This window comes from Silene latifolia, chromosome 9 (assembly GCF_048544455.1).
Source record: "Silene latifolia isolate original U9 population chromosome 9, ASM4854445v1, whole genome shotgun sequence".
Lineage (NCBI taxonomy): Eukaryota > Viridiplantae > Streptophyta > Magnoliopsida > Caryophyllales > Caryophyllaceae > Silene > Silene latifolia.
In genome coordinates, this window is record NC_133534.1 from 173,788,131 (window position 1) to 173,803,426 (window position 15,296).

The 15,296-nt window shown below is 37.5% G+C and overlaps 2 protein-coding genes across 3 annotated transcripts; one reads left to right on the forward strand and one right to left on the reverse strand.

Annotated features, from left to right (window-relative positions):
• Positions 1 to 2,570: 2,570 nt before the first annotated feature.
• Positions 2,571 to 5,619, forward strand: LOC141600226 (D-amino-acid transaminase, chloroplastic). Its single transcript, XM_074420412.1, has 5 exons — positions 2,571 to 2,856; positions 2,983 to 3,026; positions 3,778 to 3,956; positions 4,148 to 4,821; positions 5,247 to 5,619. Exons 1-5 carry the CDS (start codon positions 2,652 to 2,654, stop codon positions 5,339 to 5,341), a joined length of 1,197 nt encoding a protein of 398 aa, XP_074276513.1. The 5' UTR covers positions 2,571 to 2,651; the 3' UTR covers positions 5,342 to 5,619.
• Positions 5,620 to 6,129: 510 nt separating this feature from the next.
• LOC141600227 (transcription factor MYB3R-1) lies at positions 6,130 to 15,245 on the reverse strand. 2 transcript variants are annotated; one of them, XM_074420413.1, is made up of 12 exons: positions 14,879 to 15,245; positions 14,108 to 14,346; positions 13,499 to 13,553; positions 13,161 to 13,218; positions 12,069 to 12,163; positions 11,843 to 11,946; positions 11,162 to 11,290; positions 9,001 to 10,687; positions 7,360 to 7,670; positions 7,139 to 7,253; positions 6,806 to 7,042; positions 6,130 to 6,356 (listed from the first exon to the last, which is right to left on the reverse strand). In XM_074420413.1, exons 2-12 carry the CDS (start codon positions 14,206 to 14,208, stop codon positions 6,237 to 6,239), a joined length of 3,012 nt encoding a protein of 1,003 aa, XP_074276514.1. In that variant the 5' UTR covers positions 14,209 to 14,346; positions 14,879 to 15,245; the 3' UTR covers positions 6,130 to 6,236. The 2 variants fall into 2 exon arrangements, with proteins under 2 accessions (XP_074276514.1, XP_074276515.1); XM_074420414.1 differs by lacking the exon at positions 14,879 to 15,245 and adding an exon at positions 14,526 to 14,712.
• Between the last annotated feature and the right edge of the window lie 51 nt (positions 15,246 to 15,296).

The window sequence follows — 15,296 nt, forward strand, 5'->3', positions numbered from 1 at the left end:
TTTCCCCAGGTGTTACTGATCACATCATCTTAGTGGTGAAATGTTCTTTTTCGAAGTAAATTGTCTTCATCAAAATATTGAAGTGCTTTGTGATTATTGCCCAAGTTGTTCTCTAGCAAACAAATGAACCTTAAGCTGCAGTGTGCGTGTAGATAAGGCGCACTGGAATGCTTTTCTATTTTCTCTGATAGACTTTTACTTCTGAAAATAGCGTAAATAGCTACCACCGATCTAAGCATAGGCAACGAGATCTTATTTCCAAGGAATTAAGATCGATTGAGTTGTAAGGTTTTGGAATTACTTGGGAGTTTTGGACAAGCACTCAGCAACAGCTGACCGGATCCTAAATCAACCTTCGAGTGTTACGGTGGAACTTGGACAGTGGGATGTTGGGCTGGTATGAGCCAGCACAATCCAAGCACAGGTGCCAACCTAGGCAGACTAATTTTCAGGCCGTCACAAGCCGCAGCTAGACGTTGCAAACTGAGCCAGCGCTATGGCCGTGTTCGCTGGCAGTGCGGCACCTCAAATATTTGCAGTTTTTTTAATTTATAAAAGAGTAAATTATCAATTACACCCACGTCAAATACACATTTTTACATTTACTCCCACGTCAAATTTTTTTATTAAATTACACCCAAGTTAATAGCTTTCGGTTTCTATTGCACCCAATATCGGAATCCGGCCAAATTTCCGTCAATTTTCAAATTTTCTGGGTAAAATATAAATTTTTGGACGATTTTGCCCTCCTTCATTTCTTTATTGCTGATTCTTGTTTCCTCCTTCTTCATTGCCTCTTCATCCTTCTTGTCTCTCTTCCCTAATTTTATTTTCCCTTCATTGTGTTCATCATCTCAAGGTAAGTCATTCCACATTGTTTTGTTTTGGTTAATTGTGTTCAATTAAATCAATACAAACCCTAAAACTAAGAAATACAAACCCAGAAATTGAACCGGTAAACATCCCTAAACCTTATAAACCCAGAAATACAAACCCAAACCCAAATTAAATCGAAACAATGTATTTTCTGCTACCCTTTTTTGAAGCTTTCCATTCTGAGTAGTCCCAAACATCAAGGCTGGTGTCATGTTGGAGACGCAAAATATCAAACAGGCTGGAAATCTTGGTGATTCCCTTCAAGGCTTGATCCACTCTCTTCTCATAAGCTTGCAGAAGGTTCGACTCTTAATGGTCTATGCTCAATGCTACGACCCTCTAGCTCTCCTTGCAAATGATAATACAGATCGTTGAGTATCAAGCTCCTTATCTGAGTTCCTTCACTGTTGATAATAAAACGTAAACATCACATACTAGAGCACAGAATTGCAAAATCCCTAAACCCTATAAACCCAGAAATACAAACCCAAACCCAGAATTATAAACTAAGAAATACAAACCCAGAAATTTATGGGAAATTTTGGGGGAATTTGAAAGGGGGAGATTTTGGGGGAAAATTGGGATGAAATTAGGGCAAAACTGAAATAGGGGATGTAAAATGAAGAGTTAGAGGTTGATTCACAGTTAGAGACACGCGGGGGCAATTTAGTCATTTCATTTAGTTTTTCACCTGAAAATGGCTTGGGGTGCAATTTCTAACCTGAGCTATTAACTTGGGTGTAATTTAATAAAAAAATTTGACGTGGGAGTAAATGTAAAAATGTGCATTTGACGTGGGTGTAATTGATAATTTACTCTTTATAAAAAGAGGGGTTATGTGGACTTTTGAAGCAAAGTCGGGTTTGTGCAGTTTCTCTTTGCGTATGTGTATATTTTCTGTACGAAATTGCACAGTAGTATTAGCGACCTGTTAGGCCAAATCGCAATTAGAAATTGAACTTCAAATTAATTAATTCAAATTAATTAATGCAATTGATTGAGGTAAATAATTGAAAAAGACGGAGAAAAGATCGATGGTGACAACGGTAGTGAAGCTGACTAAATTTTCTCTCCATTGATACCGTACAATCATCAACCACCACTGTATTGAATTTTGTTTAATATTGGGTGAAATTATTGTTTTTTTTTTTTTTTGAAGGGAATTATTGTTGTTTAATGAAGGGGGAAGAGGACGACCACCATTTTTAATGTCAGCTTTGTTTTTTTTTTTGTTTTTTCTTTTAATTTCATCTCTGCCATTGGTTTTTTTGATCTAGTGGCTGGGATTTTCCAAACTCACAACTCATCATAAGAATCAAACTCACGAGATCCCGCCTCTATATATATATATATATATATATCAAAATAAAGTTCATTGGTTACAACAGTCCCTAATAAATAGTTAAATTTACAAAATAGTATTTCTTAATTAAAATAGTACTAACTTAAGTGCTCAATCATTAACTCAAAAGCAACCCGACCTAAAACGACCCATTTCCGAAAATGACCGACCCGAAATGACCCGACAACAGGCACCCGGAATTGACCCGAAACCCGAAAGTGACCCGACCCGACCCGAAAAGTGTGACAGAACCAAATAACCCGACCCAAACTAATCCGACCCGTACCCAACCCGAGTGACCCGTTTTACCAGGTCTAAATTCCCACTCCCCTCTAAATCCCTCAAATCTAAACAAAGCCATAAATCATAATCCGTACATCGTAGTATTTGTTAACCTTACATAAGCTTTAGAATTAGAATCCTCGTCAGTTTCATGAATCACACAACAACGTTTCCTTACGCTAATCTAATGGCTTCTCTGAAAACATACTCACAAACCCACCAATTTCACTCTAAATCCTTTCACAAATTTGATCATAATTCCCAAATTTCTCATCCAAATAACGTTTCCTTTTCTGGGTTTCTTACAAATCGTCTCAGGGTTATTAAATTATCCCAACTTGAATCTTCTACTATTAGTAAGTTCCATTTTTTGTTGTTTTCTTTTTGCCTGCATTTTTTGTCTTCCTGTGCCAATAAAATGGAGTAGATATGTGAAATGTTTTATTTGCATGCTTATGATCATTTTTTTGTTCTTTTTGCAGATTCATCTGTTGTTCAAGATGTTCCAGTACTATCTTGTGAAGAGGTTCATTATATACTCCAACTAAGATTATTCTCCGATTTCTATCGTAACTTTGACCATTAATCTCGCCAAATATATGTAACTGTAGGCTGCCAAAATCAAAGGAACAATATAAATGAGACAGAGACTGATTTCTGTCAAAATTATACTCCGTAGTACTTCCCTCTGTCCCGGTTATTTGTTATCCTTTTCCATATTGGGGTATCTCAGTCAATTGTTGTCCTTTCTATTTTAAGAATGAAATTGATGAGCAATTTGATAATTCACACTTAATTTGTTCTACTTGTTATCTAGTAATTGACCCATTCCTCTTTCATTGGTCTTTGTGCCAAAATCAAAGGACAACAATTGATCGAGACTGGGGGAGTATAAAACATTAAATGATATTATCAGGACTAATGCAAGAAAAACTACAATTTATACAACATATGATGAATTATCTATACGTTTTCTTATTAATTACTCTGTCTGTCCCAGTCATTTGTTTACGCTCATCAAAAGCATTCCTAAAATAGAAAGGTAAACAATTGACTGCGACATCCAAAAATGGAATAGGTAAACAAATTATCAGGACGGAGGGAGTATAAACTTATAATGGAAGCAGAAGTGTCAAAGTGATGTGGATTATTCAACAGTTAGAATCGAATTGCTTTGATTAAAGAAGATATCAATGAACTTTTATCAAATGATTTCAAGGGGTTTACCAGAGGTTTGGCCAATATGATTTGATGTACTTTTCGTTGCAACATTGCAGGCAATTGAGAAGTTTAGATCGAGTAGACGAGGTCAAAAGAGCAATGAGGAGTTCTTAGCCATGTACTCGAGTGTATTTGGTGGAATCATAACAGACCCTGCTGCTATGCTTATACCCATGGACGATCACATGGTCCATCGAGGTCATGGAGTATTTGACACTGCACTTATCTTGGATGGGTGCCATTTCTAACCCCGTCTATTTTTATATTATCCACTGATTAATGATTTCGTTTATCTAACTCTCAGGAAACTTAAGTATTATTGGCAGAAGCTTGAATTATGTGTCTTAGTCTGTAAAACCCCTAAGAAATTTGAGTTTATCATAAGAGAAAAGTTGTTACACCTCTATTACTTTGTTTTATCTGCAGTCATCTCTATGAGTTGGACCAACACCTTAATCGTTTTCTGAGGTCAGCAAAGATGGCGAAAATCAAACTACCCTTTGATGTCGATATCATGAGAAGTATACTTATACAAACAGTAAGTGCATCCAAGTGTAAGAAAGGCTCCTTAAGATACTGGCTTTCTGCAGGACCAGGTGACTTTAAGCTTTCACCTTCTAGTTATTCTCAGTCCTCACTTTATGCAATTGTTATACAAGCCGCATCCTCGTTTAGTCACAAGGGTGTCAAAGTAATTTCCTCATCAATCCCGATTAAGCCTCCAATGTTTGCCACCATGAAGAGTGTCAATTACCTTCCAAATGTTCTATGCAAGATGGAAGCTGAGGAAATGGGTTTTTTTGCTTCTATCTGGATGGACGACTTGGGATTTGTTGCTGAAGGTCCAAATATGAATGTGGCCTTTGTAACCAGTGAAAAAGAGCTCATAATGCCTCGATTTAATAAAATTCTTAGCGGTTGTACAGCTAATAGGGTGCTTGTTCTTGCAAGGGAGCTATTAATGAAGGGTGAACTTCGCAAAGTGAGTGTGAGAGATGTGACTATCGATGAAGGGAAACAGGCAGAGGAGATGATGCTTATTGGAAGTGGTGTATTGGTCACTCCTGTTATTCAATGGGATGACCAAATCATTGGTAATGGTAAGCTTGGCAAAAACTTCTTGTGTTAGACAGTCCAATAGTAGGACTTAGTATGGGTCGAGGATCTTAAGGTATCCGGAATGGACATCTTTAGCTTATCTAAACTGAAAAAGGGTTGCTAAATTGCAACCATTTGTTTACGTTTCGACCTTTACTACTGGTCTCAACAAACATGGACTTTGCAACTGAGTCTAAGCAATCGGAAATTCCAGAAAAGTGGCTGCATATCCATATTTGCGACTTGGATATTTCTGGTAGTGTCACCTAGACCTAGAAAAATATGACCTGATTCGAACTTTGTTTTGTCTGATGCTTAAAATTCAGTACGCTTTAGTTGTTCAAGTGAATATTTGAGAAATGCCGTCAACTTTAGATGCTCCTAACGTACATGCTTGTGCTTTTGGTGTTACTGGACAATTTTATAGGAAAGGAAGGTCCAATTGCTGGAGCACTCTTAGGTCTCATCCTTGAAGACATGGAATCTGGTCCATCTGGAGTTCGTGTACCTGTTCCTTATTAATTCACTGTGCTGTTGAAGGCTTGAATGTTTTATTCAAAAAGCTCAAGTCCATTTCCAAGCCGATTTAAGAAAATCGTCATCAAACATTATTAGATGCTGTCGAAGGGATGATTGTAGGAAAATCGTCTCAAATGTAAACTCTGTGCCTTTTTACTTATCAAAAGCTTCACAATCGTGATTAACACGAAGTATATAACTTTCTAGAACTCAATAACATTAATATGCCATAGTTATACGACGGGCATAGGAAAATCAATCATATCACTTGGGATTTTTTATCTGTAGTATGTTACCAGACATACTCCCTCCGTCTTTAGTTCTCACCCCTTCCCATAGTATATTAATCAAGAAGAGTAATAATGTGTCGAGGAAAATACAAGCTTAGAAATACTCCGTATGTGAAGTCAGGAATCATATGGATCTATAAATAACTGAACATAACCTTATTGTGAGACGGTCTAGGAAAGGAAATGTGAACCGCTTTGTGATACAAAAGGAGTATTAAACCATGGTTGTCTTTAGGCACATTTTAGGAATTGAATTGACAAATTAACCATAGTAGTTGACGTTTTATTTAAGCTGGGGCCTCCTAAAATTGTGAGGACCCATCACAGATTCACAGCACTTTAAAATTGTTGTCGAGGCAAATAAGGCATTGGTGGAAATAGTTTGACTTTCAGAGCAAACTCCATTTTTCTCGAGCAATCGACTCTTAGGCGTTGAGGTAATAAGCTGATAAAGGGCTACGAATCACACTAGAAGTTCATTAAAGACGAAGAATATAAGCGTGGGCAGTTAAACAAAAGAATTGTATAAAATCAAATACTGGTAGTATTCTATTCTTACAGTAATTATTTTCATTCAAAAAACCTTTTTCAGATGGGAACACAAAATCTTATCTAAAACTTCTAAGCAAAGAAGGGTTTGACAAGCTTGCAGCACCTGCACATCTCATCTTCTCCGCCATCTTCACTGGCGTATTGCATTCACTGAAATCAAGAACTCGCCCCTCCGTCTGCCATCCACAAATAGTCAGACAAGAGAAAGTCAAGGGGTTGTATAAAGCACCACCAAAAGAACAGGGTAGCATTAGTCCGCTAAAAACTAAATCAACCAAATAAAAAAGAACCGAAAAAGATGAAGACAATGACATATGAAACACTGATTTAGGAACTAATAGAACCAATGGTTATCACAACGATGTTAATTCAACATAACCGATGTGTGCACATACACATCTGACATGGAAGCCCATGGAAAAGGGCTTTTGTTGCTTAGTTTTATGTCACCTCAACAAAAAAAAAATCCACTTCCTGCAGATGATTTTGTGCTGTTGATCAGCCTTTAGAATTATACTTGCCCACCAAAAAAACCCACTTTTCCAGTTATGTACGGCAAGAACAAAGCCGCAGGAAAACAGTGAGCAGATAAAAAAGTAATCTGAAGTAAGGGAAAGAGAAAAACCATGACATTTGGCGACATATGAAGATGGCCTTTAAGCAGGCTGTCGCTGACGTTACTCATTTCACCATCAAGATTCAGTTTTTTTGAGCATCTTTGCCTTAATATACTGTCAGGAGTTTCACTGCCTAAAACTTCCCTGGCATCTGCATATGCATCAGCACCCTGATCGTTTATTTCCTTCATCAATCCTATTGCATCAAAGCTGCTCTCTCCCGGGCTCAAGAAAATTCCAATATCCTGAGTGGAGGAAATTACGAATAATGCAGAATATTAAGCATCAAATGTTACATCTGCCTTCTACTCTACAAACAAGTACTGCGGCAGCAAGGATACCTCGATTGTTATATCAGGTTCAAATCTTGGGCAAGAAACAAGAGAGCTAAAATACCAAGGTGACTTCCATGCCGAAGGAGATTCCATACTGCGCCTAAAAGGGGTTCCACCAAAACTAAGAAAGAGAATGACAAAGTCAAATGAGGAAAATATAAATGAGAAGGAGGGAGTATATAACTATATACAAAGATGTGAAACAGACACGGGCAGTCAGAACTCACAAGTTTAGATTCTCAGCACCAACTTCATTAACAAGGCTATCAACTATAACTGTAGTAACTGCAGAAATTGGTTGACCAGAAGATGATGCTTCAGAACCATTGTTTAGCTTCATATTGTCGAATGAGGAAGGGCTTACAAAAAATCCAGCACTACAAATTGGTGATATGGAAATGGTGGATTTTTTTGAGGTATACTTTGAGCTGTCAACTTCTGATGGTCTGGTATTTCTTCTGCTTCCATCCGGTGACAGAAATTCTGTATCATTTATATTACGTTCAACTAGAACTCCTTTAGGCTGTTCAAAAGAATTCTGACACAACAATTGAGCTATTGTTAGACTTTCAATGACACATAAAAGTATTGGAATAAAGCACAGAGAAACAATATACTTTAAACATAAGAGGTGTGTGATAAATAATCAAGGTTCTGGTAGATGCGGTTTGCAAAGTACTACCTACTTCCCTTTTTATTTACATTTTTTGACTTTGATGGAAAGCCAATGCCAACTAAGGTTATTTAATCCTTTGAAATTTGGAAATAGGCAGAGATGCAATATTACAATCAAAGATTTGTCATGTTTGATGTATCAAATCAACTATTATCATTTTTAAAACATCGTAACAATTGTATATATTGAGTAAAATATAAATCTAAGTTGATCTCATTTGAATTGCCAGGTTAAAGGACAAAGGGGGCGTTTGGTTCAACAAAGGGAAAGAGAAAAAGAATGAGAAGGGGAAAGAAAAGGAAAGAAATAAAATTACCCCAAATTTAACTACTTGTTTGGTTACTCAATCAAAGGGAATAAGAGTTCAGGCAATCCTAACAACTACCCACCCATTTTCTCCCCTACTACCACCAACGATCACAAACAGCCACAACACCACCCATCCCCACCGACGGCCGACAACACCGGCGTCCAACATGGTTGCCACGCTGCTCCTCCATTCACCCTTTTCTCCATTCGAAAACACCGCTCCTAACCCCCTGAAAAACCTCCCTCCTCCACCACCGAAATCTCCTCACCTACCTCTTAAAACACCAATCTGGTGTTTCTAAGGACGTGGAAGGGATTTTGAAGGCCGGGAGAGGTTGTTTAGGGGTTAGGGTAGTGGTAATGGTGGTAGGATGGAAATTTCGAAATAGGGGAATGGGTTTGTATGTGCGTTAGTTGTGGCAAGGAGAAGGTCGCCGCTGAACTGATGGCGACAGTTAACTGTTGGTGTCGCTGGTGCAGCACCGGTGCCTGGTGGTAGTATGTGTTGGTGGTGGCAGTGAGTGTCTGCGGTACAGGTGGTTGTGGCCGGCGACGGGAGGTGAAGAGGAGTCTGTGGTGGTGGTGACTGGGAGGAGTTCTTGGTGGTTGTGTTGGTGGTAGTCGAACTAGTCGTTGGTAGTGATGAATTGATGATAAGCAATGGTAGATGGGTAATCAAATTTCATTCCCTAGGGGGGTGAGGGGTAATGAGAGGGGGTAAAGGGAATGATTGATTTAGCAAAACAAACACTAACAAAGGGAAACAATTCCTTTTATTCCCTTTCCCTTTCCTGAAGACCCCTAACCAAACGCCCCCTAAAAGGCTTCCAGAACTTCTTTTTGAGGCAAAGACAGGCAGAAATCACAGAATAGAGACTCACACCTTTTCAAAAGCACAATCTTCATAGAATGTTGTTTTGGAAATTGCATTAGGAGTCCCTCCCTTCTCAATATTGTGGAGATTATGTGTGTGCGTGTCTTTCTCTGGTGTTCTTGCCTCGAATTCTTGGTTATGGTTTGCATCTTCGCTCAACCCTCGAACTGCAGGGAAGATATTTTCTTTATCTTCAATTGAAGCTTTTTGATGTTCCTTCAGGTTACTTAACGAAGATGATTCTTTGCACTGAACCGTCTCACCAAAAATAACATCTAGACGAGAAAATTCTCTGGTCAACCTAGATGAGCAAAGAAAGCCTTGACTTACATCCTTTCCCGTCTTTTTGTCAATTCGTCGTTCAGAGAAAGGTGATAACGGAGATAACAGGTCACGATTTCGTTTCTTCAAAATAGATGGCGTGCACGCAAAGGTTTTAGCTGCACTCTTCAATAAAGCATCTGGACTGTCAACTGAAGATGGTGAATCCCACAACTTAAGAGGAGTGAGACTGCTTGCTGACGACATTATAAACCGACGGATTCCAAGAGGACTAAAATCTTGCTGTGCATCAGTGTTACACTGAGCAAGATCACAACTCAAAAAGGGAATATCCAAGGATGGAAAACGAGGAGGTTCATAACAAAGAGTTCCCACCTCCTGCCCACATGTTGAAAGCCCTGGTTGCTCAGCTCTAGGAGGTGTTCTTTGCTGATCGTCAGATATTTCAGAATTAAAATTATTTTCAGGGATTAACCCTGACGATTCCAGCAAATCTTTTTTTTCAGCAGAGCCTGCACCTGAAGGATCATGACATGGAGGATTGGCGTTAATGCGTGCATGTACATGTCCCTCGTCAGTGTTACTGAGTTGCTCGTCGGTCATTGTTAAACCATTTTGAACAAAAAGCTCTGAAGGAATAGAGGAAAGATCACCATTGTTTGAAGCTTCCAACACAATTGTGTTTAAATGATTATATGGATGGAAGGCTGCAGCTTCACCTGCTTCAGAGAACTGGGAAAGTGATTGGAAACACATATAATCTTTGTATTTCTCCATATCAATAATGTTGGAGCATCTTTCAACATTGGCGTCACCCTCTTCTCGAACCACATTTGGATCTTCACCACTATTGTTGACCGGAGCATTTACACTATACCCGCTAGACTTGTGATTTGGAGCAGCAAGATAGTAATTCGCTGGTTGACTAGAGTCTGCAGCCAAGTCCACAGAAGAATTCATGGGTAAGATACTTTCCCCAATGTTGCAATCCCTGGCACTAGAAACCTGATCGTTTGAAAAATTCTCATCGAGATAATATGACGAGCATGTGAATTCACAAGGAATATCAGGTATAGTAAAAGTCATGTCATCAAGAGACGTGTAATACGGTTCAGAACATGACGCAGCCGGACTGGTACTCTGTATCTTTCCCTGATCTGATTCTTCAGAGACAAGGATGTCCTCTCTTGTTTGGCAACCTGCATTTGACATATCACTTGGTGTTTGAGAACAGCCAGCTTGACTGTATTCTGACATTTCCTCTCCCTCTGCCCCATCTCCGAAAGACATGGACTGATTTTGATGGCTAACTAATGGTAGTCCCTGGAATTGTGCAAGTAGACCTGACGCCTTATAAGAATCCAACTTCTTCTTCACAGAGCTGTTCCAATGATTTTTAATGGAATTGTCTGTCCTGATTATCAGCAAAATGGGTAAGCTTTCAGAAAACTAAAGTTGACATGATGCACTGAGAAAAGCAGAAAAGTTAACCATGGCTGCATGTCACATTTCCAACATGACAACTCTAAACATTTCATTTTAAGCCAAAACGTCAACGTTTTCCTCATTATGCCTGACAATCCAACGTCATGTCGTATCCAACACTTGAAGCCGAGTCAGAGTAACATTGGCTCCTGCCTATGGCAAGGGGTCAGGTGTAAGTAGTGTTTACTTTGTCTTCAAAACACAGAGGTTGTTTTTGAGTGACTCATGATGAAAATTGAGTCAACCATTGCATTGGTAGAATGCTACTTCACAATATAAGAAGCACAGACATTAGTGAGCAATATTGCTGTATTCCATTATAATTTATAATCCAGAGCCAAAGAATAGTGAATCTATGTCAAAACTATGAAAAAAAAGTTTGGTTAAGGCCACGTCCAAATACCTTCCTGGCAGATATTTCGTTAGTTCAGCCCATTTGTTCCCATAGTGTTGATGAACATGAATCAGGACAAGTTCTTCTTCTTGAGTCCATGCCTCCTTCTTTATACCAGGATTGAGATGGTTATGCCACCTGAAAATGTGCATTGCAACAGAAAGCACCTGTAGTAAATATTACTATTACCTGGTCAAATCAAGATATTTTAGAAACCTCATACTGTCTATTCTGCGGACAGAGAGAGCTCAAAACATGTAAAACTATATTAATGACATAATAGATACTATTAAAATCATCACCTTATCTTGAAAGGATGTAAAGAGAGATGGTTGAAAAGAGAAAAGTTACACGATCTCTGACTGGGTTAGGTAGTTACTACTTAAGCACTGTAGCAATTAGCATATATTCTGATTTTTTTTTTTAATAACGTCGTGTTTCACTTTGCAAAATATTTCTATATTAATGTAATAAAAAGTAGTTCGGGGAAACTTATGTCATTAAACTCGCGCTATAAATATATTTGAAACAGAATAAGGTGCTAACGGCTAAACATTTGATGACAAAAACAGGAGTGTTGCCTCGTTTTGTTTTAACGTATCGCTTGGAAGATTAATAAGCCACTGAAACTAGGTTAATGGAAACATCAAAAAGGGAAGAAGGAGCTAACAGCTAAGAGAGAGGTCACACCTTTCTCGGCATTGTTTACCTATACGTCCTGGAAGATGTTGAGAAATGGTGGACCACTTCTTTGGTCCATATTTCTTCACCAACTGAACAATAATTTCATCCTCCTGAACATGAAGGATCAGTGCAAATGTCAAAATAAATTTCCACGGAACAATTGACCTAATTTTTATTGCAGAACTGCATGAAAAAGACTTAAAGAGTAATAAAAAGGTTGCTGATGTCAAACCTCTTTGGACCAGGGACCCTTAATGAGATCTGGATTGAGGACCTTCTGCCATCTGTGTAAGCACTGAACATCGGTTCTGTCTTTGAAACATTCAGCTGCAAATTACAGTGATTATTAACTGGGTTTTGACAGATTGTTTTCAGTTTTAACATAATTCTTTTCAAGTGCCATGTGAATTGTGAAGTTCTATAAATGCATTCGGCTTCTCAAATTAAAAAGCAAAAGATCATTCTAAACATAACAGAAATCTATATATTCTGTTGCATTTCAAGTTTCGAAAGGATGAATGTTAGTTATTCAATAATCACTGAGAATGTTTGAAGAAGAAAAGAAATCAACTAAATGCAAACACCAAAGAAATATTGGATTTAGATCCTCTATATATCTACTGCATATATACCGTCACATACGACGTCTGAAGCATTTTATAAATGAAGTAATGAACCATATATCCCAACTGAAAGAAAAGGCATGAAGGCAATGCAACAAGTATTCCCAACTTCAGTAAATGTTGCTAACCTTCAATCCAATTGACTTCTGGTCTGTCTACTGATGACACTTGGGTAGACTTGACAAAAGGGTCAATTGGGTTGGGTCCAAGTCGGATCAGTTCCGGTGTGTAACGCATTTCGGATCAGGTCGGGTCATTTTCGAGTTAGTGGTTAAGAGGGATCAAATTAGTAAATTTGAGTATTTGACTAAAAAAGAGTATATCGGATAATTAACTATTCAAAGTGAATATTAACAATTCATCCTTTATTTTAATGTAAATAATATTAAGTGTGATTTCAAAAGGCGGGAGTTATGAATTTTCTCAAATAGTTATTTCAGATCATTTCGGATCGGGTGATATTTGGACCAAGTGGTTTCAGGCCGCGAGTAGGGTCAATTGTGGCCAACAAAGCTTGGGTGTTCGATTCAAGATGGGTCAATTCGTGTTTCAGGTAACGTTCGAGTCACTTGGGCATGTATCTTATTCAAATGTAAAACACAAGACTACAGAAAAAAAAAATACGGAGTAACAAATATAAAATGTAGCAAAACAAAAAAGAGGATGAGTGCATGAAAATTCTCTTTATCAAAGAGGAATACCTATTTTTTTCCAATTTTTCCCTTTAAAACGCTGAACTGCTGCACGCAAAATTTCATCCTATAATAAGTCGGAAATTAAAATTTCATGATTAGAGAAGCATTGAATAGGTAGAAAATAGGTGCAGGAATGGCACGAAAGAAGAGTTAAAACGAAGTTCATGATGTTATACATCTCAAAACCTCTGAAATTTTGGAAAGCACTTGACAAATTAGGGAAAAGGCCGGGATTTCATTCACACAATCCAAATAATCAAACGGTCTAACATTTTAAGAAATGTTAAGGTCTAAACTACAGGCTCCTATTAAAAAAAGGAAGACAATCACAGATTCAGGATTACCTCCTCATGAGTCCATTGACCCCTCGTTGATCGCCTAGTAGGCCCACTGGTCCTCCTAGATGAAAGGAAGAGTTTGTTTAGCTTAGCTTTCAAGGTTGAGTTAGAAGTTTACAAAAGCAGAAACTAAATTTCATCATGTATAAGTTGTATAGATTCTTGATGGGAAACATTTCCGTCTTGAGAAAAGATATTAAAACATAGTCATCGCAAATGCAAGAGAAACAAAAAGCATAGTTGGTCATTAATACTTTCAATGTGGCATGTTTTGATTTAAGAGAAACAAAGTCCTACTTTTCGTTGACGATGCAAATAACAAGGAGAAATGGTCAATTCGGTATCCAGTTAGTGAAAAAGAATGGGCAGATGACCGCTTCATTAAACATAGTAATGCGATGAGGGAAACTTTTAGGCCAAATGCCTATATAATAGAAAAGGCATATATGTCCAACTGAGTAGTTAGGCAAGAAGAAACTATAGGCCTTGAAGGAAACATTGTTACTCATAGCATCTACAATAGACATTTGAAGGCATGAAAAGATTAATAACAGTAACTGGAGTGACATGGATAGTCACAAGAGTCGAATTGTACAAGTGATACAAAAACACTACCCATGCATTGGTCTTGCTTGAGGAAAAGCATTGACAGTTTGGAGAGGAGCCGGTGGGGGCGCAGGAGGAAGTGAAGCTTGGATTTTCCTGTCAGTTCCCATGCTTGTTGGAGAAACAGGAAAAACTTTGTACCCCAATGCCTACTCGATGACAATTTTGTATAGGGAAGGTTCCCCAAGGCATTATCAGTCTTGGTAAACAATGGCAAGCGCTTCCTTTTGCCAAAACAAAGCCAGTGGCTACAAGAAGAATAAACACAAGGCAATTAGGAAAACTATACAATCATCGGATTCATAGGTAATTGATAGTCCGTAATACATAAAGACCTAGATATTGATAGATGTTTTATTTTCAAATGCAAGATCAAAACAACCCACTAATCTACTAATCAACAATATGTTGTAACTCCGATGAATACCTCAAAGATTAGAACTTGAGATTACCCATCAAAGCACGAAAGTAAAGAATGGATTCCTTAAACCCCCAAACTTGATAGATTGACAGCAACAAAACAAGAAAATCAAAAACACTATGATCTCAATAACCCAACTTTAAATTCAAAAATCTAATACCAAAATCAACAAAACCACAAACAAATGAACCCTAATAAATCAAACCCAGATAATAATAATAATAATAATAATAATAATAATAATAATAATAATAATAATAATAATAATAATAATAATAATAATAATAATAATAATAATAATAATAATAATAATAATAATAATAATAATAAAAGAATAAGACAAGGTGGAAGAAGGGTACCAAACAAAAGTTGAGCTTATGATTTCTTCTCAGAATACAAATGTCCATTTCATCAACAACAAGGTTTTAGAAATGTCATTATTATTATTATTATTATATGATTGCTGATTGTATTTTGAAATTGAAAAGAGAGAGTGAGGGGAAAAGGGAGAAGGGTAAAGAAACAAACGGTCCAAAAATATGATGAGAATTCAAATTGAAAGGGGGGGCGGACTCAACACACACAAGTGTGGAATTGAAGAAATGTCAAATACTCCGTACTTGAATAGGTGGGTGGATAAGTGGATCCATCTTATTCAATGTTCCACAAATCTCTCTTTTCTTTCTTCCTCCTTTCCTTTTTTTTTTTTTACTTTCTTTTATTTTTAGTATTTTCATTTACAATTTTATATATATATATTTTTTTTTTTAATAATAC

Excerpts from the sequence above, each read along its gene's own strand:
- LOC141600227 (XM_074420413.1), bottom strand. The coding sequence starts at position 14,208 with ATGGGAACTGACAGGAAAATCCAAGCTTCACTTCCTCCTGCGCCCCCA. Across the intron at positions 13,219-13,498 it reads GTCAATGGACTCATGAGGAG|GATGAAATTTTGCGTGCAGC; the intron begins GTAATCCTGAAT and ends GACTTATTATAG. Across the intron at positions 7,043-7,138 it reads AACCTGATATAACAATCGAG|GATATTGGAATTTTCTTGAG; the intron begins GTATCCTTGCTG and ends TCCTCCACTCAG.
- LOC141600226 (XM_074420412.1), top strand. The coding sequence starts at position 2,652 with ATGAATCACACAACAACGTTTCCTTACGCTAATCTAATGGCTTCTCTG. Across the intron at positions 2,857-2,982 it reads ACTTGAATCTTCTACTATTA|ATTCATCTGTTGTTCAAGAT; the intron begins GTAAGTTCCATT and ends TTCTTTTTGCAG. Across the intron at positions 3,027-3,777 it reads CAGTACTATCTTGTGAAGAG|GCAATTGAGAAGTTTAGATC; the intron begins GTTCATTATATA and ends GCAACATTGCAG.